At 42.2% G+C, this 27591-nt stretch overlaps 1 protein-coding gene across 1 annotated transcript in view; it reads left to right on the forward strand.

The window, feature by feature from the left end:
* Window positions 1-27591, forward strand: part of NBEAL1 (neurobeachin like 1) — a 119571-nt gene that overhangs the window by 38280 nt on the left and 53700 nt on the right. The window contains exons 5-14 of the mRNA XM_066622699.1: window positions 1176-1303; window positions 2864-2946; window positions 6658-6743; window positions 8954-9260; window positions 11935-12041; window positions 20504-20587; window positions 21154-21252; window positions 22215-22795; window positions 25787-25919; window positions 26803-26922. Coding sequence (XP_066478796.1) covers window positions 1176-1303; window positions 2864-2946; window positions 6658-6743; window positions 8954-9260; window positions 11935-12041; window positions 20504-20587; window positions 21154-21252; window positions 22215-22795; window positions 25787-25919; window positions 26803-26922 — 1728 coding nt within the window. The remainder of the gene's footprint in view (window positions 1-1175; window positions 1304-2863; window positions 2947-6657; window positions 6744-8953; window positions 9261-11934; window positions 12042-20503; window positions 20588-21153; window positions 21253-22214; window positions 22796-25786; window positions 25920-26802; window positions 26923-27591) is intronic.

Below are 27591 nucleotides of genomic sequence, written 5' to 3' on the forward strand. Positions count from 1 at the left end.
GGTCCACAACTGTTTTGAATTATCTCATGTATTTTGTGCCCAATCCTATTCAACATTCCAATACAGCTGCGGTGCAGAACCAAGGTAAGGGGACAAATGTTCCCTTACCTTGAGGAGGCCTCCATAACTACCAATCCACTACAGGATGTAGATTTTTTAATTATGTAAATTGCTGTTATTGTTTTTAATGTTGTATTTTTTTTTTTAAATGATGTAAGCCACCTTGTGTGCCCGTTGGGCAAAAAGGCGGGGCACAAATTAATAAAATAAATAAAATAATAAATACATGCCCTATTGGCATGGCTTTATCAGCACTGGGAAGTTGGGTAGGATTGGGCCTTTTGATTTTAGGTATAATTCTCCCCAACTTAATTAAACTTTGGAAATGCTTCTAAGCTTACTTTAAGTATTCTGACTAAAAGTAGAATTGCAAAGTAAATTTCTTATGAATGAGCCTTGGCAATAGTCACATGTAACAATAATATCCCATTGATTGAGGTCCCGGAGTATGGCCTGAGAGTAGATGATATAGCCAAAGTTAAGCAAATGTAGGTCTGTTGTTGCCTGACTGGGGACCATCTAGAACAGGGGTGTCAAACATAAGGTCCGCAGACTGAATGTGGCGCCCAGAAGCAATTTATCCAGCCCCTGTTAGAATTGGGCTCTCCCAGCATGATAATTGGGTTCTCTCGTATCTTGAAATTATGAACAAGATTAGCACATTTTCTGTTCTGTCATTTGCAGCAGCTAAGTTTCTGTGTGAGAACAAACTGCTTATTTCTGGCCATCATCTGCTTAATTATGTCACTTCCTTCTTAATGAGGTCACTTCTGGCATTCAGGAGGCACCATGATTGCTGACTTTGGCCCTCTGTATGAAACGAGTTTGACATCCCTGATCTAGAAGAAGCCCTGTGCAACGGCACAGAGCTCCTTAATGGAAGAAAGACTGGATGTAAAATAGATGGTTATGAGAAGCAAGGGATGGTAGGAGATATACACAATTGAATTCTGTGTGGTTTCCAATTCCCTACCCCTGGTTTCAGTTATATAGCTGAGCCTAAATACAGTCTTATTTCAGTATTTAACTTTGCTTGTTTCCTTTCCTGGACTGCATGCTTGTAAAACTTGTGGTGTTGGGAACATCTTTGTCATCCTCTTGTTTGTGTGTTTTAGTTAAAAAGTAAAACAAAAGAGAAAGAAGTGGCAGATCAAACACCCATAGAAGAGTTTGTGAGGCATGCCCTGGCTTTTTGCGAGAGCCTTTACGATCCATATCGAAACTGGAGGCAAAGAATAGCAGGGTATGTGAGAATTGTGTGGTAACATTTCATTGTGGTGATGCTGTCCTTAAAATATAAATGACTTGGTTGTGTCGGTGAAAACTGTCTCATTTAGCCTTGAAAATTCCATACAGTACTAAAAAGAAAATGCATGTGACCCTTTCCACTCTGTAAGGAACAGTTCTATGCAATGAAGGCCCAGAAATCATGTTATTTAATCAGTGATGAGCTATAGTAGTGCCATTTTTCCTGCTCCATTGCTGAGGTAATGTGAGAAGCCCCAGAAGGAATATCTGGATTCCAGTGGAGGGGGTAATTCTGGGATAGGGAAGAGTTTCATCATGAGTTTTTCATGTATGGTGTGAGGCTTGACTCAGCAGGACCACCCTGCCTATTTATCACAGTGTATGGTCACCTGGGGTGGCAAATGAACCTGGGTGGCAGAATCTGCCATGATTACCACTGTACCACACCAGCATAGCCCAGCCCACCATCTTTTGTGAGTCTTTTGGACGACTGAATAGCATTGCTGTGGCTGGATGCTGCCCGGTCCCCATCATCACACATGCACTCTGCCACTGGTTGCAGGCTGGACATGTCCACCCATTGGAAGAACCAGCCAGGAATGTGGAGGCAGGGGAGGCAGAGCCTCACTGGTCGTACTTGAAGGAAAATAGCCTTCCCTGTGGTTGTGCACACAATCACAAAGAATCGCATTGTGCATATGTACCAACCAGTTTCTGCGTGTTTGTATGATTGCAGGGGAGGCTCTCATCTGCTACAGTTCTGGTCTCTCCATTGTATAGTATACAGGGAGAGTCTAAACCTGTGGCAGCAAGAGCTTAGCCACTGTGATTGTGCAGGTGCTGTGACTTCTTCTGACACCTAACAACACTTGATTAAATGTATCACACAGATACAAAGGTGCTTGTAAATCCTATTAACTCATTTAAAAGTCACCCTTTGCACTCTGTAGAATGTGTTGTGTAGACCAATTTTGTATACATGCAAAACAGTTGTAAATATAGTCTGGGAAAGATTATCAGATGTTGGATGTTGTTGAATCCTACGTATGTCACATTTCAATAAAATTATTTCTTTCTTACCTATATTAAAACTGCCTCACATAAAAAAGGCAACCAAGGTACCTTTGGAATGCACGAAAATATATTCTAAGCGGGTTACATGAAATAAATATGTTAGCTACGCAAATTGCTTCATGAACTAATTTTTCTTGAAAAGCAGTATATATAAAAATAGTCTTAATAATATTAATGTTTGTTGGTATAAAGAGAGGCAGGCAGGCAAAGACTCCATATGTCCTTCTCCTGCCCTACTTGACTGGGTTTGGTTGGTTGGTTGCCTGGTTGGTTTAAAGTTGAAGGTTAGTGTATTGCATCTTATCAGTAGTCCGAATGGCTTTGAGATTCTGCTCAAAAATTGGGTGTGAAATTTACAAAATAAATATATTTTCATTAAAATACAAGAATATATATTTTACAATAAAGAAAAACATGTTCTGCAATGAGTGCCCATAAAATGTATCTTACATCTGTCCCCCCCTTTTAAAAAAAATTTCAGGCGAATTCTGAGCACTGTTGAAAGAAGCAGGCAAAAGTACAAGCCAGCCTCCCTCACGGTGGAGTTTGTCCCATTCTTTTACCGTGAGTATTGCCATTTTGTTTCAATATTGCCATTGGCTGTCTAATTCCATAATGAACATGGTGCACGGCTAAAGTGCCACTAGTACTTTTGTTTCTTCCAGCCTTTCAAATTGCATCACTTTTGGAGACGGGTGTTTGTTTTGTTTTTCTCCTGGGTTGAAACTTTTAAGTAGGTCTGTAACAAACCCAACACTTCATTGTGCTGTTCTACTAGAAAAAGTTTCAAGAACTACTTACAAAGCGCTGGTCATGCCGCTTTCTGATAATGACGAATGCTGTCAAAGGTGGGGGAAAATGTAACTGTGAAAGCATGCTGTCATGTTGAGTTTATTAAATGTGAAGGTGTTGCTATTGATGATACATCCCTGAACTTTAGAATTTATTATTTTTTTATTTACTATATTTCTATCCCGTCTTTCTCCCAGAAGGGACCCAAGGCAGCTTACAACATAGCTCGAATACAAAAACATAAATCACAATTAACACAAACCAAAACATTAAAACCATCACAATTAAAAACATCTTTAAAAACAGCAATCAGAGATTGATACAATAAAAAGAGCATCAGCAGAAATTTTATGAAACCCCAAGCCTGTAAAAACCAGATGTTAAAAAAAAAAGTTTAAAGTTGTTAACAAGGCTGAGAACTCAGAAGGCTTGAGTAAAAAGAAATGATTTCAGGCCACACTAGAATGCTTCCTGGGAGGGAGCAGTTCATAGATAAAGGGGGAGGGAATTCCATAATGTTGGTGCCACTACCTAGAAGACCCTATTTCTTGCCACTGCCCCATGCCCCTCCTTGGGTGGCAGCACTTGTAAAAGGGCCTTCTCTGATTACGTAAGGGGACAAGCCAAACTATATGAAAGTAGGTGGTTTCTTAGATACCTTGGCCCCAAGCCATATAGGGCTTTAAAGGTCAAAACCAGCACCTTGAATTGGGCCCAAAAACAAATGGGCAGCCAGTACAGCCGCTGGAGAAGCATCCCAACAGAGTTGAACTGCCTACCTCCAGTAACTACATAGGCTGTTCAATTTTGCACTAATTGCCGTTTCCGAATCGTCTTCAGGGGCAATCCCACATAGAGTGCATGGATTACCATGGCCAGTGCACCAGCTGAAGCTGAGCAAAGGCCCCTCTGACTACAGCCGCCACCTGGAAGTACAGAAGTAGCTATGAGTCCAGGTGGACCCCCAAACTGCAGACGTGCTCCTTCAGGGGGAGTGCAACCTCATTCAGTGCAGGATGATACTCTAGTACCTGCATTGAGGATTTCTGTACCAGGAGAACCTCTGTCTTGTCTGGATTTAATTTCAGCTTGTTCGCCCTCATCCAGATCCCTATCACCTCCAGGAAGCACTCCAGGACCTCAACGACCACCCTGAAGTCTGGAGGAAAGGAGAGGCAGAGCTGGGTGTCATCAGCGTACTGATGGCACCCCACTCCAAATCCCTGGATGACCTCTCCCAGCAGTTTCATGTAGATGTTAAATAGCATGGGGTAGTGGTTCTCAAACTGGTGGGTTGTGACCCACCAGTTCGTGTAAAGGTTCCCCTGTCCCTTTAAGGGACTTTTAACTTTAAGGGACGGGGGAAGGGGAGAGGCAGGGAAGCGATCCCCAGGATCGCGCCCATATGGGGGGGCGAAGGGGGTGCTTGTGATTTACTTTATGAAGACAGGGCTGCAGGAGGTGCGGAGAGCCCTGCGTAGCCCTCCGCAGTGCTCTCCGAGGCTTGGAACATTTGGAGAAAGTGGGTGCAAAGCACTTCCGTTTTGTAGGAGGTGCTTTATGCCTGCTTTTAGTTAATGTTTCAAGCCTCAGGGAGGGCTGCAGAGGGTTGCGCAGGGCACCCCGTACCTGCTGCAGCCCTGTCTTCATAAAGTCACAAGCATCCCCCTTTGCCCCCCCATACAGGCGCGATCCTGAGGATCGCATCACTGCCCTAGCTCCTCTCCCACAAGAACTTACTGAGGGAGTAAAGCTCCCTCAAAGTTTTAGAACCACTGGCATGGGGGATAGGATTGAACCCCGTGGCACCCATGTGGCCCTTCTAAATCTTTAGAAGAAAGATTTGTGTGCGTTAAATATCCCAACGTGCACAGTTAAAAGTCCTAATTTAGCACTAGTATGGATCCCCTTAAGCAATTCATTCTTGCATAAACTTTTAAAAAATTGTATGCTCTAAAAATACAGGTTTTTGCTTCAACAGCCAACTTGTTTCAGCACTTGAATATGGCTCTCTGTCTCTCTCAAAGATAAAATGGTGACATTTTAACAGTGCTGGCTTATGACGTTTTGGGGAGTTTCTCATGGTGCTAATTCCAAACAAAATAAGTCTTTGTGGTTTGGGCAGCTGCTGGTTTGTCTGTGTAAGGTTGTTGCTATAGCAACAGCTTCCAGGTTAATGTTTCTTGCTAAGAAAAATTCCTTAGGCTACTTGTAATTGCCCTATGTCAGGTATATTATGGGCAAAGATACAGTATAATGATTATTTAGTGGAATGAAAAGGTTTCAGGCCTTTTCTAGTTCGGGCCAATAGGCGTTTGGCTTTCGTGAAGCTCACCTTGGGTACTGTGAGCATGAAGAGTTTTTTTTTCTGCATTAAAGTTAATTGGGTTTTGCTTTAATATATACCAATTCAGTACATTTAATATCTTGATGCAGTTATGCAGAAAATGTGGCCCCTGTTTCTCAAGTGAGCGAACAATCTTTGTATCTACTGGCTTTATTCTAGTGTTACTGTGTCATACTCATGATTTATGACCACTGAGCAATATTTTCCAGACTGCTGATAGCAGGCACAACAATTTTTCCTTGACTAAACTGAAGATATGCTTCACTCTTATTAAAACACACGCACATGCAATTTCTTGGTCAGCTCCCAGGGAAACAGAAAGTTTACAAGGACATCCTCCTTTTTAACTGTGGCACAGACGATGAAATATTTCCTTATCACATCTTGCATCCAGCCCTTTACCCTGGCAGTCTGGGGCTTGGGTACGGTAGCATAGTTTCTGGAGAATGGAAGTACTTCTGGGATTCTCCACGTTGGTCAGGTGTGCTGTGGGCTATGTCAGAAAGTCTTATTGTGTTCCTACTCCTCAGGATGAGAGCACTGCTCGTATATTGATTTAAAAGGGTCTCCTTGCTCTTACACTCAAAAACATAAATATGTATTTTCTTGATCAACTTCCAGGAAAATAACATAGACATCCTTCTTGAAACTACAAAGATAGTATCCCAGTTAATCCTGATGGTGAGTGGCACTAAGAGCAACAAGTTCAGGGACTCATATCCTTTATACAGTCTGACTCCTGAGACTTCATTACCAGTGGTAGTGCCCAGTGTGCCATCCGAGAGTGAGGAACACCAGAGGGAAACCAGTGCAGGGCTTTCCCCCAGGGTTCTCAGCAACGGCACGGCCTGTTGCTGCCATCCCACTTCAACATTCATGAAGGGCTAGATGTATCCTATATGTGCACAAGGTATCAGGTTATTGTGCCCAATGCATTTAATTAAATTAATCATCAAGGCACTCTATAAATAAGAAACTCCGCAATAGAGATAGCAAATTAGCTGTAAGCAGAAGTTATCGGTAGATACTGAGGTTAATTTTTATTCTGAAAGAAAAGGAAGAATACTGTGGTATATTACTTTTTGGTTGAGGGAATTTCATTTGGCGATGCTTCTAAAAATGTTCTCTTCTTTCAGAGTGTTTTCAAGAAAGTGAGCATCTCAAAGAAAGCTTAAAATGTTGTCTGCTACACCTCTTTGGAGCCATTGTGGCTGGTGGGCAGGTAAGAAGAATGGTGACAGAATGCTAATTTAATCTTATTGACTGTGGGCTACAGGGACTTGTATAATGGGTGAGGCAGAAGGTAGACTGGGATCTACCAGTAGGAGACTTGTGATAGATTGACAAGAGTTTTTGCCTTCCGGTTGTTTAACAGCAGCAAGAAAAATTTGCCTTGTTCTCTCACCCCTCCCCCACTGTTAGGCTGTTGAAATTAGGAATGCTTGGAGGAAAACAAAGAGTGGAATCTGGGGTGAAAGACCTGCAATTGAAAATATCCCTGTGCTAAGCACATGCTCATAGGCAACCTATTCCTTAATTGTATATGTGTGTTTATCCCACATCCTGAGTCACAATTTTGTACCTGACTCCAGCTGGTGAACCTTAGAAGAGTCCAGTAAAACCCAAAATGGATCCTCCAGGCCTGAGATTGCCCATCCCATGTGACATCCTGTTAGAAATAGTTAATCGATCCTTTCTGGAAAAAACAGGTTCCTAGACTGAGTCAGTTGTTTAAGGAAATGAAAGGCACAATAGGGCTAAAAGTGAACGTGTTCTTCCCTATGAGTACAGCGAGCATTACGTACCTGTGCTTTCTGTGCCAAGAAATTTAGAAATGTGTAAAAACAGCAACAGCCCTTGCCTGGCATTTTGTTTCTGCTTGGTGATATAAGTGGATGCCTTTGAAATCCGCCTGTGACACACTGTCTTCATCTAACAGCAGTGTATGGATGACTTCTAGTGACTGCGTGATGTGCTGATATTAGTTTGGTGTTGAAATGACCAGAGAATAAATACTTTCAAATAGAATGTTTGTATTAAAAACAGTTATTAGAGTGTGTATAAAAACGTATATAAAAATATTATTTGTTCTAGAAGAACTTTAGACTTCACAGTAGTATTTGAAGTCCATTCCAGCTCCTCAAAACTTATAGAGGGACAAGAAATTGTTTTCAAACAGTTCTGTAGATCCAAATGATAGGGTTTGTTCCAAAACATCATGAGTAGAAGGAAAAGAGCCATTATCACTGCTTGAGTACACATACAGCTTGACAGGTGGATCCTATAGCAATTCTCATATGTATTCTTGTGCAAGATACTAACTGTTGGATTACAGCAGCGGTTTTCAAATTCTCTAGGAAAGTTTGAGCCGCTCTAAGTTCTTGCAGGGCGGGGGGAAGGCAGCGGCGCGATCCCCAGGGGGCTGCAGGGGCTTGCTGCACGTACCTGAGCCTCCTACAGCCTCCTGGGCGTGCGGGGAGCCCTGTGTGACCTTCTGCAGGGCCTCCACAGCTTCAGAAGTGAAAGTGGAGCAATCGCGTCTACTTCCGCTTTAGCAGAGGTGGGGTGCGATCGCTCCACTTCTGCTTTCAAAGCTGCGGGGAGTTCTACAGAAGGTCACACAGAGCTCCCTGCACCCCCGGGAGACTGCAGGAGGCTCAGGTATGTGCAGCCAAGCCCCTGCAGCTCCCTGAGCGGCGCTATCCTGGGGATTGCACATCTGCCTCCTCCCTACCTCCAGGCTGCCCCTGCCCCTTTAAGTGAAAGTGGCCAGGGCCCAAAGGCTGAAGCATTGCGACGCCCCAGTTTGAAAAGCCATGGATTACAGAATAATATAGGAGGGTTTAGTTTCACACACGAAGTTCACATGAGGTGTGAAAGATTTCCAAACTTTTTGACACTGGGACCCACTTTTTAAAATGACAGTCTATCAGAACCCACTGAGTTTTATAAGACTTAAAAATGTTTCACCTTACCTGCTGCTCAAGCCTCTGTTTTTAACCTTCTTACTATGGTGGGGGGCACCTTCTGTATAATTTGTTAAGTTCCATGTTCATCTGATCGGAGCCATTCTGGAGGCCTTGAATTCCCCTTTGCCTGACCTTTGGTAGGAGCCGAGGCATGGCTGCCTACTCATGAGTAAATGCACATGTATGTCTCGGTTTCACTTTCCTTAGGGCTTAATACATTTTCCTTGCCATCCATGAGCTTGCAGTTCCATGACTGACCAACCAGTTTGTGATCTACTGGTGGGTCGCGACCCACAGTTTGAAAAATTTTGGTATAATTCATCCACTTTGTTCATATAAATGGGAGATTTTAAATGTGTTGGAATTCCAAATTGTGGGCTATCAGTGGATTTGGGGGTGGGGAGAACATGACAGTTCCTGAGACAATTCTTTGATGTTGAGAGGGTTTTATTGCTAACTTCAGAGAAATGCTCTTCAAGCAATATCTCCCGCCACCATGGAAGTCTTGATGCGTGTATTGGCAGACTGTGACATGTGGGATAACAGAGACCCAGATGAAGTGAGTCGGAAGGCAGAGCTGACCCTCAAGTGCCTGACAGAAGTGGTGCACATTCTTCTGACCAGCAGTTCAGATCAGCGGCAAGTGGAAACCAGTAACATACTGGAGAACTACTTCAAGTTGCTCAACTCCGACCATGCAGCTTTACCAAATCCAAGGAGATCTAGGCACTGGGAGACAAGATTCATAGCACTGCAGATTCAGATGTTGAGTAAGTAATGCGATTCCTTGGGAGAGGTGAAGGAAGGCAAGGTTCAGCATCTCCTTTCGCTCATTTGTCGTTTAAGAACTGCTAGCTTGGACTTCTAGCATTTTCTTTCATTGTTTCTTCTATTAAATGATAATCTCCAATATAAAAATGCTTTGGAACGTTGAAAACGTTTTTGATGTGTATTTAGTATCCACATAAATGCTAACTTTCAAACTCTGCTATGATGCCTTTGGCAATGTTCAGCAGTTGAAATGTCTTCCAGTGTGGTAAGTTATTCACAGACACGAATACTGCTTATTCAGTAAGCTTTTTTGTTACGTTGAAAGGGGAGCAGTGCAAATGATTTACGCTTCTTTGTTTGCACTTCCCGCATAACATCTGAAATGGGACCGTGTGCATCTCATGTTGAGTGAGCACCAGCTCCTGTATCTCACCATAGGGGAGATATATGTTCAGGTGTCATCCAAAGGGGACACACAGCTCCTGCTGTTTTTAGATTCCTGGCCCACCCCTAACTTGAAGAGGCTGGGACGGACTGTGCAACTGTGTATTAAACATATAGCCTGAAATGGCCAGTTTTTGGTGATGGTGTGTAGAGATTTATTTTAAAAAGGCAGAGCAGCGGTTTGCTGTATGCTGTCATAAGTCATGAAATACATTTAGAATGTCTTGCCTAAATGTAGTAGTACCCCCTTTGAAGCAATTTATTTTGTATGTGCCTTGAATGTGGTCTGTATAGATAAATATCTAGCCTGTTTTCCCTTTTATAAAAACTAGCACACGAGAAAGAGTTATGGTTCCATAACTTGGCATACCATAATTTTGAACAAAAAAGGACTTTGTTCTTTCCCTCATGTGTGATGCATAGTACAGTAGCCGATTTACGTAGCAAATTGTTTGACTTCTAGCTGAGGTTTGCACTGAATTATTTTGGCTTGCATGCTCCACAATATACAGTTCTATAGTTATAGTTGTTTTTTTATTATTTTAAATGCAGGGTGTTCTAAAACAAGAATGTACATAGATTTTAATAGCTCTAATTCATACATACTTTCATACATACAGGTTGAGCCTCATTATTCACGTGGGTTCCTTTCCAAGCACTCACTTGGATAGCAAACCAATTTAAAAAACAAAGTTTCTTTGCTCTGGTGATTTAAAAACAGCCTTGCTGACCTTTGTGATGTAAGATAAGAGTAATTAAGAAGACAATCATCAATCAGTCCTCCTCCAAGGGCTTAGAAAGGTGCTTCACTCAGCCCCTCCCTTCACCAATGCAAAGTGATCACCTTTCTTTCACCTGCTCAGGGGGAAGGGAGGGGTTGCCTGGAGAGAGAAGGATTGATGGGTTGTCAGCCAGCTGCCCCCCCCCATTAAGGAGGCTATTGTTAAAGGACTGTTCAGTTTTTTAAACTGATTTTAAAGGGATGCATTTTTCCCCTTCTCCAGGGATCAGCACATTCCTTCTCATTTGCAGGGGCCATTCATGTTGAGTCAAATCAGTGTATAAAAAATCTGTTTATAAATAGGCTGGTCCTGTACTTCATTGTAGAAAACTTGCAACTCTTAAAACTTTCCTTTGGAAAGACCTCTGGGCAGGAGGTCAGGGCAGGGCAGGGGGTCTGGTCTGGGTAGGAGATCTGGTCTAGAAGGTAGAGCCTCTGTTAACCCGAAGATAATATCAGAAGGTCGCCAGTTGGAGAACACCAGCTGCTTCCTGAACAGAGAGACGTTGAAGCAGCTGACAAGCCGAGCTGAGATATTCCATCTGCTCTTCGGTGTGAGAGAAGAAGCGTCTTGGCTGCCCTCCGTGTGAGAGATGAAGGAGCTGCTTGTCAGCCTGCATGGGAGGCACTGGAGGCCAGAAGGGGGATCAGACCCGGAAGATCCATCTGAAATGTTGTGTGGTTCTTGAAAGAGAGAACCGTTTATGATTGTAAAAATCCCCTTGAGGGATTTAGAAACACCTGCCTATGTAAACCACCTTGAATAAAGTCAGAGGAGTAATCTGACGACCAGAAAGGCAGTATATAAATACTGAGTTATTATTATTAGTTATTAACTTATAAGGGAAGCAACTGAAGAGATGTGTGGCCCCTGTCCCTGCAAGGACTTACTGCATGTTTCAAACTCCAGGAGAGTTTGAAAACCGTGGCCTTAGTGGATTGTCAGAGGTGTCTCTACCACTGGAAAACATATTGAATGCTTGGTATGAATAATTAACTAATTAAAAAGATAAACCATATGCAGTACATGTGAGCCCGTGTTATCTGCGAATTTGGGACCCATGAATTCCAATATCTGTGGACCCCAAACCTTTGGTTTGGACTCACCTGAACCCTCTGGAGGTGAAGGGAGACTTCGGAGGGCCAGGGAGGACTTCCCCAGCCCTCCAAAGATCTTTTAACCCTCCTCCAGAGGATTGCAGGGCCTCAAAACCTGTGAATTTCATAATCCATGGGTTTCCTTATCTGCAAGGGGTCCTGGAACAGAACCCCTGCGGATAATGAGGGCGGCACTGTATATGTGTGGATTATAGTATCATAGCATATGTGTGAATTAATCATAATAAATTTGATGCTGTAAAGTGTGTGTACGTTTTCTTGAGACACCCTGTGTGTGTATAAACAATACATGATGTACTTTTCTTTGATTTGTGTTTTTGTTGCCTTAGATGCCATCACCGCCATGTTAGACTGTCCAGATAGGCCTGTCCTGCAAGCCATTTTTCTTAACAGTAACTGCTTTGAGCATCTCATTCGACTGCTGCAAAACTGCAAGGTAAGCAGAGCATTGTTTGAAAAATTACTTTTCAATGGTGGGATGGACGCGTTCTGGTTTTTGTAGGAGCCTGGTTGTTCTAATGTCTGGGGTATTAGATGAGCTAACATCTTTGTCTGAATCCTGTACAAAACGTCTTGATGTGAGTACTGTCATATTTGTGAGGAATATCTTGTACTTCCCTAATGTTGTTAATGTCATAAATGTCTTTCTGGTATTTGCAGATGTGCATCTTGTACTGTAGATGCATTTAAGAGTGTTGTGTCGGTGGCAATGCAGACTGTGAATCATTGATGTCATCCTTTTCTCTTGCAAAGGACAAAGGGTTGGATCTAAACGATGCGAGAGGAAGGAAGTTTGTGGAAGGGGGCTTTCCCAACTCCTTCACCCCAGTGCAGCTCCTGGGATCCACAGAAAACTACTTGTGGGAGGCAGGCCTCAGGAGCACAATGTCATGTGGTGTAGGGCAACTGCAATTGGCAGCCACTAAATGTGGGCAGAGGCATTTTATGCAAGCTGCACTCCACTTCTGTTAACTCCCTTCCACATCCTCTTTGGATCCATCCCAACAGTGGTATCACTAGGGTTTGTGTCGCCTGGTGCAGGAGGCCAGCACCCCCATGATGTACTGCCTCCCATGCAGCACCCAGCATGTGGGTGTGGCTATGCACCATTGCCCTGCCCCACTAGTTTTTTGGCTACAACTTTTGATAGAATCAGTGGCGTCACTAGGGTTCGCGTCACCTGGTGCAGGATGCCAGCGCCTCACCCCCCATGCAGTGGGCGGGGCAACAGCCCAGGTGGTGGGCACGGTGATGTGCCATCGCCCCACCCCCACTGGTTTTTTGGCTGTGCCTTTTGATAGAACACAGATCTGTCAATTTGGTTTGTTTGCATTTTGCATGAAATTCCACATTGATATATAACAAGATGGTGGTATTCCTCCAAAATGTGATTTTAGTGATTTTGGTCACTAGTGGTGTCACATCCCCCCCGGGTGTCAACTTACTCATACCTTATTGCAGCAGTTCTCAAACTTTTAGCACTGGGACCCACTTTTTAGAATGACAATCTGTCCAAGACCCACCAGAAGTGATGTCATGGTGGAAGTGACATCATCAGGCAAATTAAAATAAATAAGTATAAATAATTAAAGTAAAACAAATAATTAAATAAGCAGAAGCCAGCCCTGTTCCACCAAGTGAATTTCCTCTGTAGTCTGCCTGCAGTGTCCCCCCCCCCCGCCTAATCAGGAAGGTTTTCAGCCCTACCCAGTGCCCAGTTCAATTTAAGAACTTCTTTTTAAACCAGATCACTGTCAGGATCCACCTGGCTTTGCAGGTCTCAAAAAAGTTCATCTTATCAGCTGAAGCCTCTGATCCCTTTTAGTGGGGGGTGGGCTGCCTTCTGGAGCACTTGTTTAGCTGCAGGTGCATAGGATCAGGACTATTCTGGTAGCCTTGCACTCTCCTTCACCTGATCTTCCACTCAAGCCAAGGCACGTTTGCTTACTCATGAGTAAACACAACCGTGAGACTTAGTTTTGCTTTCCATAGTGCTCAATACATTCACTTGCTTGGAGGAGGGACTTCCTTCTCGGGTGTTTTTTGGTCCTGATCCAATGAATGTAGTCCCATTCTCAGCCTGCCCTTTCCAATGGATTAAGGCAAGCTTGTTTACTTGCGAGTAAACACTTGATACGGCTCACTTTCACTTTCTATAGGGTATCCATACATTTTTTGTTCTCCAGTTTTTTGGCCATAACTTTTGATAGAAAGATATTTCACTCTGGCTTTTTGCGCTGCGTTCCGCTTGAAATTCCGCATCCAATGGTATATAATATGATGGGGTTACTCCTAACCACTGCGATTTTAGCGTGTGACCCCCCCCAGTGCGCGTCACCCTCCCGTGCACATCACCTGGTGCAGCCTGCACCCCCCTAGCGACGCCACTGGATAGAATAGAAATATTTCAATGCAGTTCTGCATGAAATTACACATTGAATGATAATATAACATTGTGCTATTATTTGAAAATAGCAAGATTTAAAATTTTTTGGCCAGTAGTGGTGTCACCCCCCCATGTGTGACACCCAGTGCAACTTACACCCCCAGGGAAGATACTGCATCCCAATGTCTGCATTTTTTCTATGTAGTTATCGACTATATTTAGCTGTATTAATTCCAGATGTCAATTAACTGCAAGAGATTGTGGTCTCTTTTGCTGAAGTAGCTGAATTCTTTTGAAAACACAGTTTTCACAGCATGTTTCTGTGCAGATGTAATGCTTGTTCCCTGCAAACTGTGGTTTGTAAACTGAGAGATAGTCCTTGGGATACTCACTTTCTCTTTTCTACCCCAGAGTGATTTCTCTCCCTACTCTCTGTTTAGAGTTCAAGGTGCAGAGTCACAAGTGATGGTTAATTCTAACCATCGTAACTATGATGAAGTGAATTATGATTTGAAGGTTCTTGTTTCAAGGAACCAGTTAGCATTAACAAGTTTTAGTACTGGGTGACATGTAAATTTAAACAATGGTAAAGGAAAAGAGGGTAATTCATTCTGGCAGGACAAGTGTATGCTTCTCCAATTTCAAGTTATGATTTGCAGGAAGTTAACCTTATGTCTCAACTAGATCTCAGAGTATGGGATCATGTCCAATTGACAATTTGGCTGTGCTAAGCATTTCTGGGGAACTTAAGCCCAGTCTTATCTCCCACCATTGCAGCTGCATTGCCAGAGCACACATGCTACATCCAGTGGGGGAGGGGGAGCCAGAAGGCCAACCCAGAGGTCAGTAGGTGGTCTTCTGGCCACATGTGAGTCTCCTCAGACCCATGCCAGCTACAAAGTGGACACAGGTCTGAGAAAAGAAAGGTAGCGAGGTGGGTTAGAAAATGGGGGTTTGGATCCAGTATGCACGTTTGCCACCAAGATCCACCCCCTCCAGCCCAATCCTTGCCCTGCCACCCTACCACAAACTTCGCCTTCCTTGCCTGTGAACCACTCCACCAATTTAACTGATTTGGTGGAGTGTCTAGGCAAATTCAGAGTTTGCATAGAATCTGGCCAGTTCCTCCAGCACCTCTGTCACGTGTAATCGCGGGACGCCATTTCTGCCATTGCTTTAATGGATTGGAAGATATGCTGTTGCAAAAGGCCCATAGGATTGAGCTGCTAGTCATGTTCTTTTGGCTCATTTTGAAGCATTCCATTTTTAGTATATTATGTGATTGCTATGCACGATTGAGGATTCAGTGGCTCTTATTCAGGACGTGTATTCTGAGTTGTTACTTTCTGTCTTACGTGGGCAAGGGATCCTATGGGCAGTCACCATTGTCGTACCCACTAGCTTATAGTATCTAATCACCGTCAGGTTTTCTAAACACTATAAGTAGAGGTGGGTGAAAAGAGTTTTATTTTTTCATGGATTTCAGTGTTTTTCAAAGTTAGAAGTGCAGAAACTGGTGTTATGTGTTTTTATTCCAAGGGTGTATTTTTATAAATTGTAATTTATAAAATTACAGATTTTATAAATTTATTACATTTATTACAGATTGTGGGGTGTGTGTGTGTGTGTGTGTGTGTGTGTTTTAAACAAAAAATGATAAGTGCAGAAAGCAGTCTTATGTGTTTTTATCTTGTAATCACCAAAAAAACCCACTTCTAATTATAAGATGTCAATTTCTGGTGCTCTTGGTATGGCGTTTCTTTGGTCCCTCATGTTCAGGGTGACCAGATGTCATAACCACAAAAGAGGACAAGGCACCCAATATTGTAGGATATCTAAGAAAAGTGTAGGACATGACAAAATAAAAACTAAAAACACTTGTATATGGATTTAGTGTAGTTAATTTAAACACTATATTACTTATTATTACATTTAAAATTATATTACATATAATTCATTAATTACAAGAAGGCTATGTGCTGCCTATGGGGCACGCTCACAGGTAAAAGGAGGACATTTAGTTCTTTTCCAGGATACGTGGCTTAAAAAGAGGACATATCCTGGAAAAAGAGGATGTCTGGTTACCCTGCTCGTGCTATATGTCTATCCTTGTTTTTTTAAAAAATAGAAGAAAATAACAATCCTGGAGATCAGATTGGTAGATGGCAAGATAGCTTGTCTTTGTGTTTGAGTTTGTAGTCTCTTGCAAAGAGTGTGTGTGCTGAGCTTCATAGATTACAGTATGTTTTTTGTAAGATTATATATTGTCTCTCATACAATTTCCCTGTTCAGTGGTACCTTTGGAGTCTCAGCAATAGTATTCATAACTATGGGCTGGTTCACAAAATTTCTTTTAGGGTCCATTTTTTAATCTGTTTGTATAACCTTGAGTGAGAAAGAGAAAGAAAAGTAGTTGCCTAAAATGGTACAGTCCTAATCACATGCCCAGGTCTTGAGTTAAATTCCCTATGCTAGACAGGAAAGAATATTGGAAAGTGTATATAAAAATATTCTGTAATGCAAAGTTTGCTAGAAACGTATGCAAAGTGCTTTATGTTCTATGTGTAAAGAGTGGATGTGCAAAGAATGTTTGTATTCTGCTGGGCGTAAATACGTTATTTTATTATTTAAAATATTTATAGTCCATCTTTCCCTTCTTCCATTTTGTAAGTACCCAAGGTGGCTTAAAACATCTTTATAAGACAATAGCAATCAAGCATAAATAACCCACAGTCAATACAGAATAAAAAGCCAGAAGCAGTACAAGCTGAACTAACAATAATAACATTTAAAAACAACAGCCAAGCAAACAGACCAAGAGGTGTACCCTAATAAAGCAAAAGCCAATAGAATTAAGAAGGAAAGGCTAAATGTAAGAGCAAGTTTTTATTCCCTGTTGAAAGACTAATGGGGAGGGCATAGTTCTTAACTCCACTTTGGTGGGAATTCCACAATAATTATGTGGAAGTAGTAGAAGTGATATCCTGGAATTCCTGCAAATTGACACATGAAAGGAAGAGAATAATGGGAAATATGTGCAAGACCAGTTATTGTGATCATAAGAGCCAACTGTGCTTCCCTTCCCCAACTCCGTCTCTTCTCATATAAGCCTCTGCAAGATTTCTGGTTGGCTGATATTTGATGTTCTCTGAAGGGGTAAAGGCCTTTGAAAAAGCTTTAGAACCCATGAAGAAACTGTGCAAAAAGTATACTAGTTAGGTCATGTTCTGTTCTGAAAATGTTTTCATGAGAATCTTGAATTTCAGTCCTGTGCATACTTACACGTAAAGAAGGCCCATTGACTCTTAATTAGAGTTTACTAGGAAGCAAATCACCCTGTTTGGTCAGTGGGGCTTGCTCATCGGAAGGTGTGCCTAAAATTGCCTTGAGTGCATAATTTTCTGTGCAGAGGTTGCACTATTTGTCCTATCCAAAAAGACATTTGGATGAATAGGCTTGTGTCTTAAGATGATGAATGGTAGAATGTGCATTCTTATAAATCTGGAGTCTCTGGTGTCCTCCTGGGGTTTCTACCATTTTTTCCTGTTGCAACCCCACACAGTTTATGAGACCACGTTTGAGACACTGATAAAAGGGCATGCCTGTATGTGTGTATTATGCCAAATGCTGAGCACTCAACTGTAACCCTGCACATGCCCAATCTACCCTGCACATGCCCAATCTTGTATAATCTCGGAAGCTAAGCAGGGTCAGGCCTGGTTAGTACTTGGATGGGAGACTGCCTGGGAATACCGGGTGCTGTAGGCTTATACCATAGTCTTTCAAGACTGAAGGTTACCAACCATAGTTTTAAATTACTTCAACTTTTTTCCCTTCATAATGCTTTGTCCTAGGTGTTCTTGAAGTTTGTGAGGGGTTTACAGTAGTTTTGCTTCAAGAATCTGCGCTTTCATGTCTGTGGTTTACATCCACGTGTATCCACATGTATTGGTCCCAGAGCATGTTTACATCCTCGTATATTGGTCCCAGAGCATGGTCTGAGGGCACATGATGTGGCCACCGTGCTGAACTAACCAGGTTGACCAGCCTGGTCAGTGCTTTGATGGGGGACTGTCTTGGAACTTTACAGAGACTGCCTTACGCTCCAGGCTAGTAAAAAGGTAGAATATAAGTTGGTTAAAGAATGTTGTTAATTGTAAGCTACTGGGCTGCGGGCTTTTGAATATGGTCACTGTTTATTTCAGCTCTCTGAACTTGGATGGTACAGATGTAACATCTCCATTTCCTCAGCTATGGCCAACATATTAAGACTGAGCTATTGGAATCAAGTGTGTCATCTCCTAAGCTGCTCTATTTGGTGCAAATTCTCTGGCCTTCCCTCGGCTTCTTTAACTATAGGTGAGAGTTATGCCTGTACAGACCTTAACTATGGCTGGCAGTAACAAGTATTTTAAAACTCTGATAAAGACAAAATTGCTGAACCAGTTAGCCATGGTTAAGGTAAGTGCTAACATAACCCTTAACCATGGTTAAGGCCACTGGGGAAATGAATTCATATCAAAAAGTGGGAGAAGGCAATGCAGCAACTATGCCTTCTTCTTAATCTCTTAACCGTTGTCAAAAGATCATGGGGCACTGCATGGAAGATGCTAGCAAACACAATGAAAAACGCCTTCCCCTTTCTTCCACTATGAACACTGTGAAGTTTTTATATGAAAGAAGAAAAAAAATGATAAACACCTGCTTTTGGTTTTCCCCTTCTGTTTCTCTGTGAACATTGTGCCAAGTTTCCATCTCCACATCTGCAGCATCTGTTGAGAACACATCTGGAAAGAGAAAAAGAATCCTAGCAATTTATTAGCAGTGGGACAGTTCTTAGGAAAGAAGACTTTGGTTTGTTAACTTTTGAGTGATGAAATTTGGTCAGTTTGCAGCAATTCACCCCAGCTGTGATTGTTTCGGCTGCCAGTCAATTTTTAACACGCCTGTTTCCATTATTCTTATCTCCCGTTTTTAACAGCTGTTTTTAAATGCTAACAGTAAGGTGGCAGACAAGAATGAGAAAGACCTTGCCAACAAATTACTGACAGAAATGAATCAGGAACAGGTATCTCCAGCCAGCCTGTATTTTCCTTAAGCCAAAGCCGAGGCATAGTACCACTGGGTCTGATGAGCCATTTCTGTACTTCACCTTTTCTGTGCTTCCCTGCAGAAATGAAAGATTTCTTATTTGTTTGCAGGTCAATATACACTCATAAATTTGTTCATTTCAATCAACCAAAAGAACTGACCAATCTGGCTTCAAGATACTTTATGTATTTACAGTATTTGTGTTTATTTTAAACTGAGGAAGGTGAAGTATAGGAATTGAATTCCAGTCTCAACACTATCCACTTGGTGATTTCATTTTATTTTAGTATGTTTCCTTTCTGTCCCCTTTTCCCCCTAGCTTTGATTTATCTGAGCTCTGTGGTGTATTGGGCTCTGGGGCTTTGTGGAATCTGTGTGGTTGGATTTGATGTCTTGATTCTGTTGCCAAAAAAAGATGTTAACATTTCAATGGACAGACTGAATCTGGGAGGTGGGGAGCAATTGGCGGGTTTATTTTTTATTTTTTTAATGTTTCCTTTGGCATCATGAGAAAATGCAGAATGCCAGTTCTTTCGTTATTGCTTCTTTAGGAACAGCCAAGAACTTTTTGTAGTGACAGGATCTCACTGAGCATGACTAAACAGATGCAAATAATGCACTTGTGAAATCTTGGTGCTGTCTAAATAAACCTATTAATAACTCTGCGTTGATCATTGCATAAAAATTAATTTCGCTAACAGTTTTTATTTTTGACTCCTGTTTTTATTCTGGTGCCCTGGAGATGAGATGTCTTTTATTTGCACAGCGTTACTGGATGGGTTCACCAATGAGCCTATTGATTCAGTAGCAGAAAAATGTCTCCTTTTTAAAAATAGCATACATGTTCACCGGTACAATGTCACTTGGTGGAATGTTGCGGGAGAGAGAATTTTTGCATCTTTGCAGAAATGAGAGACTGGTGGTTCTGCTTGCAATGGAAGGGCTATGGAGTTAATTTATTGAAGCAGGAGACTCTACTGAGGAAGTTTAATACTCTCCAATTACTTCTTCTGAAGATTTCATGTGTTGGAATGTGCCCCAAGACTCAGCAGTTACCCACAAGTCCCATAAAGTGTTGATTGCGAGGAAGCTGGATGGGTAGCCATAGAATTGATTTATTTTCTTGTAGTCCCTCCCTCTTGAGATTGTCCATTACAAGCATGAGGATCCTCTTGTCAGTCAAAATGTCTCAATGGGTATGTGTGAATGCTTCTCCTGTTTTCCTTCTCTCTTGAATTATGTGGCTACCTTTCTCTCATGTCCTCTTTCTCGTAGATTGTGGTGTAATGAAATCCATACCTTTGTGTGTTGGGGGGGAGGGGAAATGGATGGGAAGCATGCAAGTGAGCTCTCTGTTCTCACCTTTGTCAACAAAACAGAAAGGTTTGACCTTTATGGTGTCCAATGATTCTGCCTTTCAGGTATTTGAGGGGCAGCTGGACTGCTTGGCAGTGTCGGCCATTCAAGCCCTTACAGCAGTGATGCACAAGTCTCCAGCTGCAAAGGTAAAGCATGGCTTCATCATAGCAGTTGCCGCCCAGTTTTCTGATGCTGCTTTAAGTGCAATTATATTGCTGATTCTTTTTATAGAAGAGCTTATTAGACTCTGAAAGAAATCAGATAGAGTACAATACACTATGCTTGTCATCCCAGGGGAATGGACTAAGTGCGCTGTGCCAGTGAAAGTGGCTGTCCTACTCAGTCAGCTGAGGATAATGGCAGCACTGTTAAGCACTTTCTTTTGCACACTTAATAGAGAAATGGGCTTTGTGCACAGTTTATGTGAATTGAACTCTGAGGGCTATGTGAAAGCTTTTGTCTTTAGCTTTCAAAGTGGGTTTCATTGACTAGAAGTTAAGTGGTGAGTTTTGTGATAGCAAAAAAAAAACACACACATGACGGCATCAAAGGAGGTTGTTTCCTTTTGTCACATGTTTTGTCAACTGAAGAATGTAAATTTCACCTTGAAATTTATACTGGTGGGTATGAAAAATTTTGTCTTGAAGAGAAGTCCATATATTGGTAAACTTTACATTAGTTGCTTATGTTCGTTGTTAATTTTACCCTGCAGGAAGTGTTTAAGGAACGGATTGGTTATGCCCATATATTTGAAGTCCTAAAATCTATGGGTCCACCTTCACGGGAATTGCTTGAAGAACTTATGAACATGGTAAGATGCATATTTGTTTTGAACTTGATTATAAATAGTGGATAATACCTCCTAAAAAAACTCAAAAAATTGCCCATATGAGGCAGCAATAGGTTTGTGGCATTTCTTTCCAAAGCAAAAAATGTATATAAGATGTGACCCATCTTTGCCTCTTAATCTAATCTTGTATATATTTTGGTTCTGTATAAAAATAGCACAGACATGCCTCTTGCATGTAATACCTTTGGACCCTGTTGTCAGCCTTCATTTTTGTATCTACTTGTGAGCCTGAGAATGTCTGACTAACAGCGCAATCCTAACCAACTTTCCAGCACTGGCGTAGCTGTGCTGATGTGGCATGCACTGCATTGGGAGGCAGTCAAGGGGGCCTATTCAAGGTAAGGGCATGCTTGTTACCTTACCTTGGGTCTGCATTGCAGCTAGGTCAGTGCTGGAAAGTTAGTTAGGGTTGTGCCCTAAAAGACTGTGCACACATGTCCTTCCCATCCCATATACATTTGAATTCTAGACTACAGAAGCTTGTTCTACAATTTCCAGAACAGTGATAGAACAAAAATCTTGAGGCACCTTAAAAATCAACAATTATAGCACAGACTTTTATAGATTGAAACTGTTTCTGATCTGGTAAAGTATGGTCTTGGTGAAAGCTTCTGCCACAAGGACCCTGTTAAGGTGCAATCCTAACTAACTTACCAGCACTGACTTAGCTGTGCCAATGTGGTGTGCGCTACATCCTACAGTGGGGAGGCAGTCAAGGAGGCCTCCTCAAGGTAAGGGCATGTTTGTGACCTTACCTTGGGGCTGCATTGCAGTTAGGTTAGTGCTGGAAAGTTGGTTAGGATTGCTCCCTTAGTCTTTCAGTTGCCCCAGGCCTCTCCATTGTTTTTCTTTTAATGTCATAGTCTTTAAGCTGAGTTTCTGCACCTGTTACCAGTTCATGCCTCTGCTTGCTTTCCACCAAGGCTGTTGAAGGTGACCACACGTCTGTTGGAATGTTGGGCATAAGTAATGTCCAGCCCTTGTTGCTGTTGATTCAGTGGCTTCCGGATCTAGAGTCCCACGATCTTCAGATCTTCATCTCCAATTGGCTGAAACGGATTTGCTGCATCAACCGGCAGAGTCGTGCTACCTGCGTCAATGCGAATATGGTCAGCTGCGTCATTGGATCACTCAGTGGACACTGTTTGCTCCATGCAGCGTGTGCAGACAATCTGATTACTCTCCTGGGTTCCTTGGGCAGCCAGTCAATGAGTTCTAATGAACTGCACCAGCTAATTAAGCTGTTGAGGACTACCAACCCAAAACAGACTCATCCTTACATCATCCCTGTCATGCGTGCAATTCTTACAATGGCTCGAAAACAAGGCCTGGATAATGCCTTGCAGTATTTTGACTTGTCTCATAGCATGGCGGGCATTGCAGTACCAGTTATCCAAAAATGGCCAGGTTCTGCATTTGCCTTCAGTGCTTGGCTATGCCTCGACCAAGACCAAATGATTCCCGGTGCCAGTAGCAAGGGTGGCAAGAGGAAACAATTGTACAGGTATGCCCACTGTGATAATAGGACTAAGGAAAAGCTTTCGATTGGTGGCATTTGCCAGCATGTTTTTTGCTTATGCTTTTTTGCATTCCCACAGCTATATGCCTGACTCCCATATGTGCCAGTGTTGCTGATTCAGTCAGTTCTTTATACTGCATTGTTCTCAACCCATCAGTATGTGAAAGAAGAGAGGGTGAACATCTGTGTGCTTTAGAAAAGGGATGAGAGGATGTAGAGAGTGGAAGTCTTGAACGTGTCAGCTGCAGTCTCAGAGAGGGATTGATGTGGGAGCCTGGAGGAAAAAAAAATCTGTAAAATAGGGTTGTGTGAGTGTATGTGCAGTAAACATTTTATTGTTTGACATCCAAATGTTCTGGTTAGTGCATTTTTTATAAGCCCAACAGGGCTTCCTTTGCCCTCTCAAGTCCCTGTCGCAGCTCTCTCTGCAGTGCTGCTTTGCCCTCCTTCCTTCTTCACAAGAGCCCTTTAGGAATGGAGACGTGCCTCTTCTATCCTCCGTGGAACATCTCCTTTGCTGGAGGGCTCTTGTGAATAAGGAAAGAGGGAGGAGCTGTACCTCATAGAGAACACTCTCAAGTAGGTGAGAGAGCAGTCTTAAAGGTGAGCTGTGTACCTTGCTTAACTGATACTTCATGAACAAGCACGCTTGTTTAATTGGCATCTCCTCCCTCCTGAGCAGTTACCCAAGTTTGCCTCTTAACCAAGTGCCAGATGATCCAACTTTTCATGTATACATGATGATGTGTGAAACTATTTATTTTACATTTGGAGAAATAACCAACAACCCTATATCTGTGAGCCTGTTAGTTTTTTAGGGTGCAATCCTAACCAAATTTCCAGCACTGACATAGCTATGCCCATGTGGCATGCACTGCATCCTGCAGTGGGGAGATAGTCGAGGGGGCCTCCTCAAGGTAAGGGCAAGTTTGTTACCTTAACGTGGCACTGCGTTGTGGCTAGGTCAGTGCTGGAAGGTTGGTTAGGATTGCATCCACAGTTGTATATTTTTCCCATTCTAAAAGAACTTGGAATTCTCATACCAGACATTCACAGGCTGAGCCCTACTTAGTGTAAAATAATTACATATATTTATTTAGAAGATTATATCACAGTGATAGGTGCTCTCAGAGCACACTGTAGTCGAAGTCTTTTCTCTAGTTGATAATTTCTTAATGCAGATCTTTTCCTCTAGTCTAGTTCAAGTTCATGTGCTTCTGAAGTGATGGTTCTGTCATTGCCCAGTGGAGGGCAAGGCCCAATGTGGATTGCAGAACTTGGATGTGTGGGCAGTGCAAACCATGCGTGTTTATTTGTGTTACTAAGAACTATTTTTACCCCAGTTGGAAAAAAAAACTTTCAAGATGACTTAAATTTAGTAATGACAATACCATGAAGAAATGCAATACCATTAAAGTTAGTAATGACAATACCATAAAACAAGCAAAAACATAAAGCACGTGAAATATGTAATGCCAGCAACTTAGAAATACTGAAATAGCAGTGTCAGTAGAAATAGACATTATAAAAATTAAAACATTTAAAAAATAATAAAGGTGTCATGAGTCACTGAGAGAGCCCGTGATTGCTGAGTCTGAGGATATAAACAACAAAGCCTTTTTGAGCAAATATAAAATTCCATTTTATTGAGGAGTTGATTAATTGAGTTGGTCAAAAATAGACATTTAGAGCCCAAACCTATCAAACTTTCCAGCACCGATGCAACCACAATGCAATCCGTGGTAAGGAAACAAATGTTCCCTCTCTGTAAGGAGGCCTCTGTGAGCCCCCTCCTCCCAAGGCACACACCCTGTTGGCATGGCTGCATTGGTGCTGGAAAATTGGACAGGATTGGTCACTAGGGCTGTAAACAGGGAATGGTTTCCACAGCAGTAGAAAAAGAAACTATTTGCTCTTGTAAACATTTGCATAAAAATTAAGAATAAATTATGGACTGCATTCTGCATGTTTCTGAGTTTGTGATTGCATGGCCAGTGAAAATGTTGTATTGTGGGCCATGTAATGGTGCAAGGTTTTCAAAAAACAAAACAAAATTATATACCTGCTCTAAAAAACAGTTGGACTGTTTTTTTAACACTGGAAGTGTTAAAAAACACTTTGCATTTGTTCCCACCTCAAGGAGTAAAGGACTTTTCTGATCTTGTGCCAAGAGCACTTGACTTGCCTTTTTTTTTTTTAAGAAATGTGTCTACTGTACTACTTTTTGGTTGTTGCATGTGACTGGAAGAGATTACCGACCCATTTTTGTGCTGTCCTAATGAACCTCATAGTGCTCCTAATAGTGCTGGGAATGGAATACAGTAATAAATTGGAGAAGAGTGCCATCTGTTGATACACGTATACAACACAGTATGTTTTTAAGGAGCTGTTTCTCAAATCCTAGTTTCAACCTGCTTATTTTCTGTGGTCTGCTGGAATCGCACCATGAAGTGAAGCCAGCATGACGTCTGCAAACTGTTGGTGTTGGAAGGAAATCCGCATTTAGCCCAGAGAGGTATTATAGAGGTGGGCTGGAGCTCCATGAGCACATCCATGCTTGGTCTGTAGAAGGACCCCAGGCTTGTTCAGTGGCAATGTCAATTAAACAGAACCTTGTGTAGTTGGGCAAGGAAAGCAGTGTCCTCTTAGTCACTTGTGGATGAAATGTGAGCAGTGGCAAAATCAAGATGGAGTTATCTGACTTGAAATATGATATTGCAATGCACCTGAGGCTAAATTAAGGCTACCCCTACACTCCATTTCAGTGAATAAACCTAGCTACAAATGACTTTCAGGGCCACTATCCTGATGGGAGCCAGAAAAGGACATTGACCGCCCTTTGCAAACAAAGTGTTTGCCTACACATGGCAGGCCTGAGCCACTAGACCTTTTTTAAAAAGGTTCTGTGTTCGGTATGTGCGTGCCTGTGGGCAGCTGATCCATATTTTTTTTTTTTTTTGTTCCCCCTCTTTGTAGTTTCTTTACAGGCAGTGGAATGGGATTTGAGGCATTCATTACCTGCTCTGGAACGCTGGTAGTTGCAGTGTGTACAAAGAGAGAATACGCCACTGTGATGCTGCCCGACCATTGCTTCTGTGATTCTCTCTGGGTAAGATCAGTTGTTTCAGGTTGCCTTGAATAAGCCGAGATCTAGCAACAGTGCAGAATGGTTCTCTGTGAGTATTTCTAGGGCTTGCCTGAGAAGGCAGGTAGTTGCCTAAACAAACAGAAAACCTTCTCTTTGCCTTCCCCAACTCTCACCAGCCTGGTCTGAGTAGGTCAATATTCACTACGTCTGGTGGTTGTCAACCTTGGTTAAAGTGAACCTGGTGATGTGCCTAGACCCACAATTTGATTAGAATTCTGAAAGGGTGCTTAAGGAGTGTTTCCACATTCATTTTCTGAAGGCTTAATAATGGTCAGGTGTAAAAATGGAAGATGTGAATTGAAGGAAGATGAGGGGAATTTGCATGTGATAGAGTAAAGATGCATGGCAGGGAGTGTTCATTCGCACATCACGCTCCCAGTCTGGGGTAGTATTACATCTGTTCCAAGCCTATGACTGAATCTAGGACCTCTTGTTATGGGTCTGAGAAGTAAAAGTCACGGTTCTTTTATTTACTTCTCAGAATTGGAGGATAAATAGATTGATTGTGTCAGTTATTTTCAGTTCTTCTCATCTCATTGCACACTATTTAAACAATGTGCTAAAATTGACAAGGCATGCCACCCTGCCAGTGGGAGGCTCATGTTTCCCAAAGGCCCTACTAATGACACACCCCCAAACTCCTGTGGCACACTTGCAGACCATTCATGGCATGCCAATGTGCCATGGCACACTGGTTGAAAATCACTGGATTAGTTGAATGTACCTGTATTAGATGAATGTGCTTTGGTGGAAAGAAGCCAGCATTTATAGCCGCTTTTAACAGTTTTATACAGATGATGGTGATGATAATTTAACTAAACAATGTTACCAAATTTCTCAACAGCACCATATAAGTGTTGTTCAAGTGCCTGGGAAAAGGCCTTTTGGTCAAAGCATTGTCTATATTTATGTAAATGGTCAGCAGAAGATCTCGGCGCCACTCAGATTTCCTGCCATGAATGAAGTAAGTCTGTGTTCTGTCATGCATCTACTCCAGTTTTTTCTTGGAGAAAAGGGATTTTGAAGTATAATTTCCAGTGAAAAATGTGTCACAAAAGAATTTGTCACTGTGGCTTTGACTAGTTAGCAGGAACTTGGTAACTGTGTGGCATGTCATGGTCACCTCCAAGTTGGATGACTGCAAGGTGCTGTACGTAGGGATGCCCTCAAAGAGCTTCTGGAAAGTCAAGCACTTTCAGATGGCAGCATTCACAGTTCCCAGAGCTCAGCCATTGTGAACATATTATATCTATACTTCGTTACATTGTCTACCATTAGTGGAACCATCCCTTGTCTTCCATCTCAGTCCCACCCCTGCTGCCCCCCCCCGCACCACCTTGTCGAGACTCGCAGTCACTAGTGATGTGCCTACCTTGTGTTTCTTCCTCTTCCCCCCATGGTTGAGTAGTGCAATCATTTTAAGGATTATCTCTGCATAGTTAGTGATACTGTGACATTTCTAGTCTTCTAAGGCTGCAGTCCTCTTATACACACTTCCCTGAGAGTAAGTCCCATTAAACAGCAAGATTTACTTCTGAACATAAGATTGAACTGTAAGTGTGGTTAGAAGATGAGAGTGTGTTGTGGGCTCCTTGCTCTTTTCTCCCATCCTTCTCCCCTGGTTTGCTTTAAC

Source organism: Tiliqua scincoides, chromosome 1 (assembly GCF_035046505.1).
Source record: "Tiliqua scincoides isolate rTilSci1 chromosome 1, rTilSci1.hap2, whole genome shotgun sequence".
Classification (NCBI taxonomy): domain Eukaryota; kingdom Metazoa; phylum Chordata; class Lepidosauria; order Squamata; family Scincidae; genus Tiliqua; species Tiliqua scincoides.